Here is a 15,177-nt window from a genome sequence, read left to right as displayed (position 1 = left end):
TAAGTTTCTTCGGTTACTCTGCTCTCGGGACCCGTTTTCTTCTTGCTCGGGATGGACATTCTCAATCGTTGTGCCTATATTGTCTAAATGAGCAGTTCCATGATTAAAGCATTATTTTTAGAAAGAAGGAAACTGAGAGATTTAATAGGAATGCTCAAAGTTATAAGGAGTTTTGATAGAGTAAATATGGAGAAACGGCTTTCGCTGGCAGCGGCCCTTTAAAGACTGCTGCTTTACGCAAAATTCCAGTGGGTGGGTTTTGCACACGTACATAAGATGGCATTAAAATAGCCAACAGCGTCAGAGGAACTCAGTTTGCCTCAATTAAAGAAACCGCCACCAAATTTGTGCCAAGCTGCCCATCCTCAGGAAGGGTTGGTAAATGCTGCACAGGAATTGAACCCTTGCTGTTGGCATCACATTGCATTGCAAACCAGCTGTCCAGCCAACTGAGCTAACTGACCAAACAATACTCTAGCTGAGGTCTAACCAAATATGAATATAAATTTGGATGAAGCCCCTCCTGTTAATCCAAGCAGACAAATCTGAATAGATATAAGCACACTTCTCACTTACTCCTCCCAACTCATGGGTTCTATTCTGGAGTCGATTAACCATTAACCAGGAGAGACAGATTTAAGACAATTGGCAAAAGAACTAGTGGAGGGATGAGCAGAATGTTTTTAAATGCAGTGCGCTGTTGCGATCTTGAATGTATAAAAAGGAAAATGGGGAATGGGTAAGGGGGAGGGATTAATTGGCGTAGCTAATTCAAAGAGCTGGCACAGGCATGATGGACTGAATGGCCTCCTTTATGTTCTGTATGATGATATGATTTGTTATTGCGAAGTGATATGATGTATCGAAACAAAACGCGACAGTAATAGCTTCCTTGGGGTACGTGGTGACCGATTTTGCTTTCATTACCTGCCCTGTTTTTCATTGGGATGGGAGCGACAGCATCGTGCAGCAGTTATTGACTCTTCCTGAGGATGGTCAGCTCGTTGCAAGTTTGGCGGCAGTCTCTTTAATTGAGGCAAATTGAGTCCCTCTGACGCTGTTGGCTATTTTAACGTCATCTTATGCACGTGTGCCGAGTGCAAAACCCGCCCACTGGAATTTTGCGTAAAGCAGCAGTCATTAAAGGGCCGCTGGCGACTGTTCAGTTAACGCTGCAGGTAAGTTTTTCATAACTCCTTTTTCTTAGTGCTCTCCCTGACTCCGCAAAAATCATCTTGCCCACTGTCCCTCCAGCTGCCTCCATAAACCCAGTTTATGTCCCTTTAAGGGACAGCTGCTCTGGTACCTCTGAAGGGGAGCCTTTGGATTCCTTGCCTCCCTCCCATTGGCGAGTTTCCTGCCAGCACTCCAGATGTGTGGGGAGGTCACCGATTTAGTATCTGAACCCAGGCCTGACCCGTGAAAAATGGTTTTGGCTGTCCAGCAATTTCCGCTGGCTTGGCGCTATACAGGCTCCATTCCTCCCTCCGCATGTTGGGTCACTGAATAGTCAGCAGAGCTATAGAGAGAAATTGAAAACTGCAATAAACTGAAAATCCTAATTTTTAAAAAAAAATCCATGGAGTATAGAGAGAAGACCTTTGTTATATGTAAAGATGAGTTAACGTTCTGAGTGAAGACCACTCATCAGAATGCACCAGTGGTTCTGCAGTGCCATTATCCATGTCCATTTTCCTTACACCTGTTACTGAACCGTTACAGGAAAGCTCACCTTCACTTTCCTTCGCGTGTATTTATTTTCCTTCCAGTCGCCTTTCCCCTGGGTTTTGAAGGGCATCACCCGTATCTCTTCAGGGGCCAACAGCCCTTCAGAGCCTCATCCCATCCCATGTAAGGCTTTAAAAAAATATATATTCATTCTTTCATGGGATGCGAGTAAGGCCACCATTTGTTGCCCGTCCCTAATTGCCCTTGAACTGAGTGGGCTTGCTAGGCCATTGCAGAGGGCGGTTAAGAATCAGCCACATTGCTGTGGGTCTGGTGATATAAGGATGGCAGATTTCTCTCCCTAAAGGGCATCAATGAACCCGATGGGATTTTACAACATTTGGTGATGGCTTCATGGTCACCATTACGAAGGCAAGGTTTTAATTCTAGATTTTATTAATTGAATTTAAATTCCACCAGCTGCCATGAACATTAGCCAGGGCCCTGAATTAATAGCCCAGTGACATTACCATTATGCCACTGTCTTCCCCCATCGGAGGCATCACAGTTGACTTCCTTGTTGTCCTTCCCTAGAATCTTTGCAGGCGAGATTAGGAAAAGCTACCTTCCTCTTGTAGCCCAGGGTGAGGGCGCCAACACTAATGCCCGACACAGTGCAGACGGGAAGCTGATATGTTCACCTCCATGTCAGGCCCCTGCCGGCACTTTTAACTTGCAGACCGAGTTTTCTTGACTGACACTTTGTTTTAATTGGTTGGCATTTGCCAGCTGCTGACTGTCACAGCTGAGTCTTATAATTCGTTTCTTGAACTGTGCCATAATTGGGGTCTTGTTCTGCTGAAATGGATGGAAGTGACTGGTGAGAGATGTTGGAGGAAGGAGTACAAACTGAAGGCACTTACCTTATTTAACGCTTTGCGAGCTGAACAAAAGACTGCGTTTATTGCCTAACAGCTGGGAAATATGCAGAGGCCTGGTGTTATATTTATTTCTATGTTATGGTATCTACTAGTATGGGAAATGCTGGCTCCCCATTTACTCTTGTGGTTTGTGCATTGCTTGGTGAAGCCAGAAGCCATGTAGGAAGACCCCTTCTTTGTGCTGGTTTAGCCAATCACACCCGAGATTATGGTGGTAGTGTCGTGCTTGGTTTCACTAACTCTGTTTATGCTTTTTATCCAGTGAAACCAAATGGAAAATGTGTGCTTGTCTGTGTGTATGACCGTTTTCACATGCGTGTCTCTCTACCTGTGTATTTGTACCTGTGCTGTCACCACTGTGTGTGTGTGTGTGTGTGTGTGTGTGTGTGTGTGTATATGTGTGTGTGTGTGTGTTTCTCTGTCTCTGTGTGTCACTCTGTATGTCTATCCTTGCCTGCTGTGCAACTCTGTCTCTGCAAGCACTCTCTTGTATGCATCTACGTGTTAGTTGAAAGCAGATAGTGCACAGCAGTGGCACCCTCCATAGTCAAATAGTCACCCAGTGCATTCCTGGGCTCATGAGGTGCTTAACTAAGTAAAGGAAGACAACCAACCAGTGTCTGCATTGTACATTCGGGAGAAACTAGAATAGAGAAACAAATTTTAGTAAAATAAGTCTAAAGAAAATATCAGTGTAGTTGTAGAACATATGCAGCACTCCATGAATTAATCAGTAGTTTACAGAACTCACAGACACTGGGAAAAAAGATTTGAATTTTATGTAAGTTGGTTAATATTCGTGTTTGCACTCTAAATTGATTTGTCTATTTGTTTAAACATCAGTGAAAAAACCCAAAATTGTAACTATATGAACCTTCCCTTCCCATTATCGTGTTTTGAAATAACTCATTGACAATGAGTGTGTGTGTCAAGACCCTGGTTGACTTGATGAGGCAGTTTTCCCAGGCACCTAGACTGTACTAAAGAAACTGTGTAAAGATGATGTAGTACAGTTGTCAAGGTGGGAAAAATTATTTAGAAGGCAGTTATCCTTGAGCAGCCATGAGTAAAGATTAAGTTGGCAAGACATAGATTTCGGTTGTCCCGTATTTACAGTTTGAAAATCCATCCAAGAGTTTAGAGGACAACTTTATTGGTGAATTACATTCCAAAGACTTTTAGTTGCAAGGCACATCTGGGGTTACTTACATGTGGGAAGTCAGAGAGGAGATGGCACAGAATGGAACTGGGCGTTTCCTGTTCTTTCATGCCAGCTACTCCAGTCTCATCCCACATGGATTATCAACCAGTCAGATTTAAGCCCAGTTGTGCTTCTTTTCCTTACTGTAAATTTGAATCTTTTATCTTCTCTTAAAAAAACTTACGATTAAATGATACTTTATTTGAGAAAAAGTCCTATTTGTATTTTAAATATGTTTGGACTCTTTCTTATGGAGTTAACGTCGGTGAGCTTTCCTTCATGTCGCTATTTTAACCTGTTGGCGGTTTGCCTGACAGTTGTGTCTGCTCTTTCCACACGGGTGGTCAATATGCACCTATCGGAACGTTTTGGAGGTTGGGAGGGAGACCCTGCCAAAACCAATCCATCAGACGTCATTCTCTCCCACCCTTGACTACACAAGAATATGATGCCCTCACCCCGGCAAAGAACGCCATGTGCTCGAGCACTCGGGCACAGAATCTAGACTACTGTTTCCACGTTGTACCCGGGGGAGTTCTGTGCTGTGGAGGCTCAGTGCCTTTTGGAGGAGAGGTTAAAATGAGGCTCTGTAAAAGGTCCCATGACACCAGTTGAACAGACAACGATTATATCTCACTCAGCAACACCACAATGCAGATTAACTGGGCATTTATCCCATTGCTTTTTGTGGGATCGTGCTGTGTGCAATTTGGCAGCAGCACACGCCTACATAACTAATGATTCCAGTTGCAAAGCAGTTTGTTTGCTGTGCAGAACTTTGGGATTACCTGTATTCACAGAAGTCACTATATAAATGTAATTTTCTTAGTTTCTCTGGCCATTCCTTCCTTAGGAGGCATCTTCATGTTGGGTATTCTTTCTGAGAGTCACAGTTTTTGTTTTGTCATATGCACTACCACATTGCGGCTTTCTGGGCCTTGCTTGTTGAATTGGGTAAATGTTTATTTTCTTCAGGCCCAGTCACATTTAGAGAAATCAGGAGGATGTTTTGTGATTTTGTTAATAGGACTTTTTCTCAAATAAAGTTTCATTTAATCTTAAGTTTTTTTAAGAGAAGATAAAAGATTCAAATTTACAGGAAGGAAAAAAAACACAACCGGGCTTAAATCTGACTGTTTGAAACCATCTGCCATGGTGGGATTCAAGCCAGGGTCCCCAGAGTATTACCCTAGGTCTCTGGATTACTAGTCCAACAACAATACTACTACAGCATCACCTCTCCAACTAGCAACACCTTGCAGGTTACCATTGATCAGAAACTGAACTGGACTAGCTGTATAAATACTGTAGCTGCAAGAGCAGGTCAGAGGCTAGGAATCGTGTGATGAGTAAATCGCCTCCGGACTCCCCAAAGTCTGTCCACCATCTACAAGGCACAAGTCAGGAGTATGATGGAATACTCCCCACTTGCCTGGATGAGTGCAGCTCCTACAACACTCAAGAAGCTCGACACCATCCAGGACAATGCAGCTCGCTTGATTGGCACCAGACCCACAAACATTCACTCCCTCCTCCACCGATGCACAGTAGCAGCAATGTGTACCATCTACAGGATGCACTGCAGGAATTCACCAAGGCTCCTTCAACAGCCCCTTCCAAACACCCGACCGCTATCATCTAGAAGGACAAGGGCAGTAGATAGAGGGAACACCACCACCTGGAAGTTCCCCTCCAAGTCAATCACCACCCTGACTTGGAAATATGTCGGCCGTTCCTTCAGTGTCACTGGGTCAAAATCCTGGAACTCCCTCCCTAACGGCACTGTGTGTGTACCTACACCACATGGGCTGCAGCGGTACAAGAAGGCAGCTCAAAACCACCTTCTCAAGGGCAAATAGGGATGAGTAATAAATGCTGGCCCAGCCAGCGAAGCCCAAATCCCGTGAATGAATAAAAAAGAAATCAGAGTAATTCTCTTCACTCGCCATCTCTAAATCAGATACTAAAGTCAGTTCTAACATTCCTTCTAACACTCTGCCTTAGATCAGGCAACATAGCCCAGGTGAGCACAGACACGACTGGCTGAATGGTCTCTTTCTGCACCATAAATTTTCAATGGTTCTAGGAATGGGTTGGAGCCTGCGATTTTTTTTTCCCTAGTCTGTATTAGATCGATTACACACCACATTGTAATATTTTACCCGCCAAGCTATCAAAGGAGCTCATTGTTTTCCAGTATTCCCCATGAGGAAGTTTTACTCCAAGCCCCCACTGTCGCAGCTGAGTAACCCCAAGGCATGTCTTGTTGATGCACCAACAGACTTGGATCTCTTGATAGCCTGGAAAAATAGGTTTCACTTAAAGGCATGTGAGGGTTTGGGGCAAGACACTGTACAATGAGTGGTGATAAAATAACACACACACAATGAGGCCCTTACCCAACCTTAACCTTGGTTAAGAACACAAGAAATAGGAGAAGTACAGCACCCCCCCCCCCACCCCCACCACCGCCCCCCCCCCCCCCCCCCCCCCCCCACCACCCCCCACCCCCCCACCCCACCCCACCTCCTCCGAGCCTGCTCTGCCATTCAATAAGATTAAGGCTGATCATTGACCTCAACTCCCACTTTCCAATGCTTTCCCCATCGCCCTTGTCTCGTGATTTCCGATCCCTCTACCTCCATCTTGAACATACACAGTGACTGAGCATCCACAACCCTCTCTGGTAGGGAATTCCAAAGATTCACAACTCTCTGAGCGAAGAAATCTCTCCCCATCTCAGTCCTAAGTGGCCGACTCCTTACCCTGAGACTGTGTCCCCGTGTCCTAGACTCTCCAGCGGTGGGGGGAAACAGCCTCTCTGCGACTACCCTCTAAAAGCCAGAATTTTATACATTTCAATAAGATCACTTCCCATTCTTCTAAAGCCGAGGGAATTTGGCCCACTCTATTTAATCTCTCCTGATAGGACGGTTCTCTTGTCCAAGCAGTTGCACGGATCTTCTTTCACTCTTGCACGTTAATGCGATATGTTTTATTTCACAAAGCGATTGTGAACATTAGCCGTATGTTCTGTTAAATTTAAAAAGATACTTCTACCTGTGTGTTATCCAGCCCAACTTGCACGTGGAAATGCCTTATCGATTTTACTGATACCTGCGAAATACATTGTGACCTGTCTGCTTCCTTAGGTTATGGGACATTACTTTGTGAAAAGCAACGTACAAGTACCACTTGTTGAACTAATCATACCTTTCATTTACATTTAATGGATACAAATTGTTTTAAGTTATGTATCTAAATCAATTAAGTAAATGCACGCACTCTAGCTGCAAGGTCCCTGCTCAGTAACTTGATAATGTCTGGTTTTCTGGTACCTAGCACATGAAACATCAGATCGTTTTAACAGTCGAGAGGCCCCATTATCCACTCAGTGGGCCCATTGGCAGTCTCTTGACTCCTGAACTGGCCCTGTCAGCACTGCAGAGCGGCTCTCATTGATAATGGTGCTTATGTAAACTGACGAAATTAGGCAGTGAGTATTGTTGCTGTGTGAAACTCATGAGCAAGAAAAGCCCAAGTCTTTCCTTGTGGGTGCCACCACATTTCACTGACGCCAACACACCACCATAGCAGTGCTTTAGTTTCCACTGAGGTAAGAACCTAGTTTCGGGCTGCCTCACTGTTTAGGCTTGGAAGATCCCCCCATCCGAAACCCCGGGGGTAGCAGGGGAGTTTCCATCTTAGTTTCATGCCGTTTCTTTACTGTGGGAGGGCTCACACTGACTTTTCAACTGGAGTGGACCCCATAGTCCTTTTGTTATGTTCGTAGCAGTGTGAAGAAGGCAGAAGAATCCTGTACAAGGTAAGCATGCAGAGGTTTAATAGAAGAGCGGTAAACATACGGACTAGGAGCAGGAGTAGGTCACTTGAGCCTGTTCTGCCATTCAATAATAATATGGCTTTTCTTTGGTCATAGGATGTGAGCATCGCTGTGTAGGCCCAGCATTTATTGCCCAACCTTAAAATGCCCTTGTTCAGAGGGCACTTAAGAGTCAACCACATTGCTGTGGGTCTGGAGTCACAAGTAGGCCAGCAGGTTTCCTTCCCTTAAGGGACATTAGTGAACCAGGAGGGTTTTGAACGACAATCGGCAATGGTTTTGTGGTCATCATTAGACTGTTAATTCCAAATTTTTATTGAATTCAAATCCAACCATCTGCTGAGGAATGGAATTTGAACCCAGGTTCCCAGAGCACTACCCTGGGTCCCAGTGACAATACCACTACGCCACTGCCTCCCCATGATCTGTTTGCAACCTTAAGTCCACATTCCCACCTACCCCTGATAACCTTTCACCCCCTTAGTTAAGCGCTAACGTCCTTTGCTGGGAATGGGGCCAGGAACAAGGTTTGGAACTTTATTCGGTCTCATTAACTAAGTAACTCTGCTGCTTTCCGACATCTTGCACGGTTGCATGGTTATTTGGCCCTTGCATTTTTGTGTGTTTGTATGCGAGAGAATATGTGTGTGTGAGAGAGAGAGAGTGCTGTTTATGGATGGGTGAGAGAGTGAGAGAGAGAGAGAGAGAGAGACATAGAGTACACGTATTTGTTTAACCGAGAGTGTGGGTGTGTGAGAGCTTGTGTATGGAGGGCTTGTTTTACCATTCAAAAGGCTTTCAGCAGACCTGAGCGCTCTTATGAACACTGAATACAAATATTGGCTCAGTGAAACCATTCATAACCGGGAGTTAAAAGTGAAAAATAGCTTTTGTTATTAGACATGCACCGGGCAGGAAAATTGCACTCTTTTTGTTACATATTTAAGTGCAGATCCAAAGTTAGAGAGAATCGCGTGCTTTGTAATTGCTTAACTCGCCTACCTCCAACATACTGTTTTAAAAAAAAAACTTTTCCGTCTGCTCATAACTTTATAATTTCTGACACCATTTATTTTTTTTCTGTGACTTCAGAAAGGAAAGAGAGCACCTGGCTTAGATTAGCTACAGTTCTGGTCACCACATTATAGGAAGGATGTGAATGCGCTGGAGAGGGTGCAGAAGAGATTCACCAGGATGCTGCCTGGGCTGGAGGGCCTGAGCTATGAGGAAAGATTGGATAGGCTGGGGTTGTTTTCCTTGGAGCAGCGAAGGTTGAGAGGGGACCTGATAGAGGTGTATAAGATTATGAGGGGCATAGATAGGGTGGATAGGAAGGTACTTTTTCCATTAGTAGAGGGGTCAATAACCAGGGGGCATAGATTTGAGGTAAAAGGTGGAAGGCTAAGAGGGGAGGTGAGGAGAAATGTTTTCACCCAGAGGGTGGTGGGAGTCTGGAACCCAATGCTTGAAAGGGTGGTTGAGTCAGAGACTCTCATAACATTTAAGTGGTATTTAGACATTCACTTGTGTTTGCCATAGCCTCCAGGACAATGGGCCAAGCACTAGAAAATGGGATTAGTGTAGTCAGATCTTTGTTGACTGGTGCAGATCTGATGGGCCGAATAGCCTCCTCCTGTGCTGTAAACGTCTGAGTCTGCAAAATATTGTCGGCTAACCTCTTGAACTCTACCTTATTATGTCTTGTTTTAGGGAGCAACCCTGGAGGAAAGTTGGGGGAGGGGGGAGAGTCAGTGCTGGGGGTTGGGGAGGTGGGGGTGGGTGGGAGGTTTGGTTGGTGTAGTTCCTTGGTGCTCTGTATGTAGTGATTTTATTAAATGTTTTTGTCATTTTTGTACATGTATTATAAAAAGACTGAGTTGCAAACAGGAGTAGGCCATTCAGCCCACTGGGCCTGCTCTGCCTTTCAATAAGATCATGACTGTCCTGACTGTGGCTTCAAGGGCACTTTCCTGCCTGCTCCCATAACCTTGGATTTCCCCGGAGATCGAGATTTGAAAAAGTAAATCTCAGCCGCACCCTGTCGTGTTCTACACAACGGAGGTGAAGACCGATCTCACCCCCCCCACCCACCCCCCAACAACCCCAACACCCCGCAACCCGCCCAATTATTAGGGGGAGCCACTTGCTCGTGAGGAGGGAGGGGGGCTGAGGGTTGTTCGACCACTGAACTTAGTGGCTGATTTCAGAGGGTCCCCCAGCCAGCCTCGCCCTTCTGCCCTTGTGTCAGGATGAGACAGCGACCCAGGGGATCCAAAAGAAGTGGTAACGGGTATGGTAAAGGAACAAAAGAGAAATAGCTGGTTAGCACTCGTCTGGATGCAACAGGAGGCAATGAAGAGAAGATAAACCAGAGAAAAAAAAATGAACCAGCAAAAAAAAACACAAAATGGAGGCAAAGGTTCTGATTTAAGATTGTTAAACTCCGTCTTCTGCTTCCATTTAGTTTTGTGTTTCTTGTTTCTGGTTTATTTTTCTCTTGTGTCTTTCTTCCTTCATGTTGCATTTGGACATCCACACCTCATCCAGACAGACCTTTATGTTTCTTTACTATACCCAATGCCACTGTCTTTTGTGCCATGTAACCTTTTTTGCCATTTAGCCTCTCCTGCCCTCCACCCTATCACTTTTCCCTTTTTTTGTCCTCCTTCCCCCCCCTCCCCCCTCTGCCCTTCCACATAACTCAAAACCTTTCCTGAGTTCTGATGAAGAGTCATCAATCTGGAAGGCTAGTTCTCTTGCTTCTCCCCACAGATGCTGCCCGACTTGCTGAGTATTTCCAGCATTTTCTGTTTTTATTTTGGGTTTCCAGCAATCTTTTTTTGCTGTTGAAAAGGCAATAGATAGACTCATAGAGTTATACAGCACAGAAACAGGCTCTTCAGCCCATCGTATCTGTGCCGGCCATCAAGCACCCATCTATTCTAATCCCATTTCCCAGCACTTGGCCCCGAGCCCTGTATGCTATGGGGTAGCCCTGAATGCTATGGTTGTGATGGTAATAGCGTTGTCATTGTGATCAATCAGTATTGCATTGTTTCACAGTGCAGCGCCATGAAGCTGCTGTGTAACAGCCTTTAGCAGCCACTTTAGGAACACTTGCAAACCAGGCTAATTTTACTTGGTTTCTGGTTTATTGAGAATCAACACCAATTTGTTCAGAATGTACTCTAAAGGTCCAAAATGTTTTATAACCCACGTGGGACATCACACCACCTTTATTTTTGCTATTTCACCTGCCATTGTGCTAAGGCTTTGTAAGACACCTGGAGGCGATTATTTCTTTTTTGTGCTGTGAAGGTGTGGGAGGTTGGGCCCAGGGAATCAAAATATTATTCCCCCCCCCATTTTAGACTTGCTGCGTGTCAAGCAATTTTGGATGTAGAGTAAATCTCCCTCTACTCTGTATCCAACAATGACCCTGCACTCCACCCCCCCCCCCGCCCCCCCCCTCCACCCCCTGCCACCAACACCACCCCCCTCCCTGCCCCCCCCTCTCTATCCTCATTTTGCGATTGCACCAGTAGTCATCTGAATGTTATTGCCAACCTTATGTACATCAGTGTCAAGTTCGGGGTAACTGTATTGTGTAGCCCATGTGCACTAGGAACTGCATTGAGAATGATCAAACTCGTTTCAGATTGGACGCTTATGGCCAGCAGACAGAGCAGATTTTCAACCCATCCGTCTGTACTGCATTTGAATTGCACCCAGATCCCAGAGGTGAAAGGTCAGTGACTTAAACCCCCTTGAATCATCCAGTTTTTTTCAAATGTGTCATTGCTTTTTCTACCACTAACACCAGAGCCATCTTTAACCCTCTTGTGGCAGGAGGGAGGGAGTTTATCTCAGCTTGGTTTCCAGAATACACAAATCTGCACCACTATCCATAAATGGCTAGCAGGAATTTCTTAATATTCCGAATGACATGTAGTATATTAGAGAGATGCATGGCCACCACATCGTCAAGGTATTGCACTGCTGGCCAGTGTTGTGAGCCTAACACTATGTGATATTTCTTTTATTCGTTCATGGGATGTGGGCGTCGCTGGCTAGGCCAGCATTTATTGCCCATCCCTAAATGCCCTTGGGAGGTTGGTGGTGAGCCGCTTTGTTGAGCCGCTGCAGTGCCTGTGGTGTAGGTACACCCACAGTGCTGTTAGGGAGGGAGTTCCAGGACTTTGAGCCAGCGACAGTGAAGGAACGGCCGATATATTTCCAAGTCAGGATGGTGAGTGGCTTGGAGGGGAGCTTGCATATAATGACATGTGGCAGAGCCGCCCGCGTCAAAAACATTTTGTTTCAGAAAAATTTTAAAACCACCCAAGATGGAAAAAAATGTATTTTTTTTTAACAAAGGATCTGACGGAGATGTAGAACACCTTTTTGATGTCTAGCTTCTTGATCTTTAAAAACAAACAAAAAAAAAATAACCTCAAGTGTGTACTTCGGTGCAGAATGAAGCAACCAAGAAGATGTGGGGGGAAAGTAAGACATAGAGTTATACAGCACAGAATAAGGCCCTGTGTTGGTAAACAACCTTGCTTGGGTAAACAAGAGTTGCAACCACAAGAAACCCATAAACTTCACCTTCCCAATTGCCCATCACCCATGCCATAGACAATCGGATAAACCAGAATATCCATCCTGTGGCATTCCATGAGCAATGCCACAGGAGGTCCACTAGACAAAACAAAGTTTGCTGAGAGTACCACGGATTGATACAGGGGCGAAAAATCATGTTGAAATGCATCTGTTAAAAATGGCAGAAGAATTTAGACGGATTTTAATGTCGACAGATAAATATTGGTTAAAGATATAAGCATAGGATGAGGTGTTTTTAGTGGTGGGACAGTTGTCTGTTAGCAGAGTGCAAGAAGGTAAAAAGGACCTGGGTGTGATTATTGATTATTTACTGAAGCTTTAGAGCCGACGCAAATCTGTTGTCAACGAAGCTAAGATCAAACAAAAGATAAAGGTATGTAAGCTGACAACACCCAGCTTTACCTCACCACCACGGCTCTCAGTCCCGCCACTGCCTCTAACTTTTCACATGGCTTGTCCAGCACCCCGTAGTGGATGAGCAGAAAATTGCTCCAACTAAATGGTGGGGAATCTGAAGCCATGGCCTTTGATTCCTGCCACAAACTCCATCCCCTCACCCACCGACTGCAGCCCTCACACTGGTGGCAGCCTGTGAGGCTGAACCAGGCCGCTCGTAACCCCTTTCCTGTCGTATTCGACCCTGAAATGAGCTTCCAACCACTTATCTGCTCCATCACCAAGGCTGTCAAACTCCACCTGCTCAACGCTGCTCATCTCTGCCCTCTCCCCAGCTCAGTTACCGAAAGCCTCATCCATGCCTTTGCTACCTCTAGACTTGGCTATACCAGTGTGTTCCGGTCTGTCCTCCCGAATCCCTTCCAAAATAAAACTGAGCTCATCGGAAATTCTGGCGTCTACATTCAAACTCATACCAAAACTCACTCGCCCCATCACCCTGCTGCTCACTGATCCATCATTGGCGGCCGTGCCTTCAGTTGCCTGTGACCAAGCTGTGGAATTCCGTCTTTAAATCTCTCTGCCTCTCTATCTCCCTCCGCCTCTCTCCTCTTTTTATGACGCCTCTTAAAATCTACCTCTTTGTCCCAGGCTTTTGGCGATCTGCCCTATAATATCACCTTTATGGCTCAGTGTCGAATTTTTTTTCCCAGAAACGTTCCTGTGATGCGCCCTGTGACATTCACTGTGTCAGAGGCACGGTGTAAATACAAGTTGATGTTAAGGAAGGTCAATCAGCCCATCTAGTTCCACCTTCCATAGAAACGCACAGCTCCCATTGCTGGGATTTTTGGCAAGGCTCCTGCCATCAGTTTGAAGCAAACCAGCACTGGGGGCGGGGAATTCCGGTGGTGCCACAGTGGAAGATCCAGCGAGGGACTTAAAAGGACAGGTGCACCACCCCCCCCCCCCCCCCCCCCCCCCCACCCCCGCCCACCTCTCCCATCCCCCACTATCTTGACACCATCAAGCCGCACTAACGTGAATGAAAAGATGGAAAACCTGCAGGCTCCTAACCTGACCCTCCTGCCCCCTCTACCTCCCTGCCACCATTTGCAGTGACGGGTGTGGACGGAGAAGGCAGGATTAGTGGAGAGGGCAGGGAGGTAGAGGGGCAAATTCTTGTCAGCGTGAGGAGGTAGCTGTAGGCCTCTTGACCATTTTTTCCATTATTCCTGCTGCCAGTTTTTGGAGGGGAAAATTCTCATCCTCCTCCCTCCCCCCCCACCCCCCCCCCCCCCCCCCCCCCCCCCCCCCACCTCCCGCCCAACCCCACCCCACCCACCAACCTCCCACCCCCACCCTGCCCCGAATATCTCACATATAGGCAAAAATCTTAGCGTTGTTACATCCTGTCTAATCACCTAGTGCCGTGGTGGATAGATCTGACCTGTTATTATTGACGTCATTGTATTTTGTGTTGATGGGGATGAAAGTATTGACGGTTAAGGATGTGATTAATGAAGATTTTCTCAGTGTTTCCACCCTGTGCATAGCGATAAGCAAGACTTATCAGTCTAAGCTTGTCAGCTCCTTGATCCAGACCTCAATTCAACTTCAGCTGACTCAGGTCCTGCAGTTTTACCTATGATGACGCAAGTGTTGACCTTGCTTTACCTTTGGGAACCCATGTTTGCAGGTCACCTGTGGCCAGCATAGAATTCCCAGTGAAACTATTATTTGTTGCCTGATGAGAACTCCGGTGAAAGTTGGTAAGAGGTTTGTCTTTCACCATCCATCCTGAAATGACCCTGCCAGATTTTGCTTCTGAGGCATTAGCAAACGGCCAAGTGAAAACAGATATTGATTTGGCAGGCCAGCAGTACTTCCTGGTAAACGCAATTGGGAGTGACAAACAAACTGCAGATTCTCAGAGACAGCCGATCACTGAGAAGTCTAAACAGCTGCACATCATTTTTCTTGCTATCATGACGCATTGCTGGCTTTATGGAATAGTGACGCATTTTAACCTTGCAAGCTTTTCAACAAACTCAGGGAAAGAACCTTGGCAAGAAGCATTGTTAACAAAGAGCTTCCAGCGACATTGATAGAAGAGAACAATGGAAACAAATATTACAATGAAATCTTTACAATTGTATAATGTTGCAAGTGGAGGCTTGTGCAGTCATGTCAAAGATTGGCCATAATCTCATTGGACAGTGCAACGGGCTCAAGTGGCTAAATGGCCTCCGCCTGTTCCTATGTAGTAATTTAATTCATTCCGAGATCACTAAGTGCTTTGCAGTGCCTTCCGTGGTGCGTTAATTAATTAGATGCAATTTCTATTCCATATGTAGGTTCTTCACACCCACTTCCTTTGAAAGTGTGGAGTGCTCTGGCTGGCAACCAGTGGCATGTTGCAGGATTGCTCAGGTTCTTGTGCACAGAACTGGAGGTTCTGGTGGAGGAGGTCCAGAGGAAGAGGGATGTCCTGTACCTACACA

At 45.8% G+C, this 15,177-nt stretch overlaps 1 protein-coding gene across 10 annotated transcripts in view; it reads left to right on the top strand.

The window, feature by feature from the left end:
* The window catches only part of samd11 (sterile alpha motif domain containing 11), a 236,123-nt gene that overhangs the window by 94,074 nt on the left and 126,872 nt on the right, over positions 1 to 15,177 (top strand). For 8 of the 10 annotated variants that reach the window (XM_041206650.1, XM_041206651.1, XM_041206649.1 and 5 more), the window contains exon 4: positions 11,313 to 11,402. The exons of the other annotated variants lie outside the window; for them this stretch is intronic. In XM_041206650.1, the coding sequence (XP_041062584.1) occupies positions 11,313 to 11,402 (90 nt within the window). The remainder of the gene's footprint in view (positions 1 to 11,312; positions 11,403 to 15,177) is intronic. 10 annotated transcript variants of the gene reach the window in all.

This window comes from Carcharodon carcharias, chromosome 15 (genome assembly GCF_017639515.1).
Source record: "Carcharodon carcharias isolate sCarCar2 chromosome 15, sCarCar2.pri, whole genome shotgun sequence".
Classification (NCBI taxonomy): domain Eukaryota; kingdom Metazoa; phylum Chordata; class Chondrichthyes; order Lamniformes; family Lamnidae; genus Carcharodon; species Carcharodon carcharias.
This window is presented reverse-complemented; position numbering and strand designations above follow the sequence as displayed.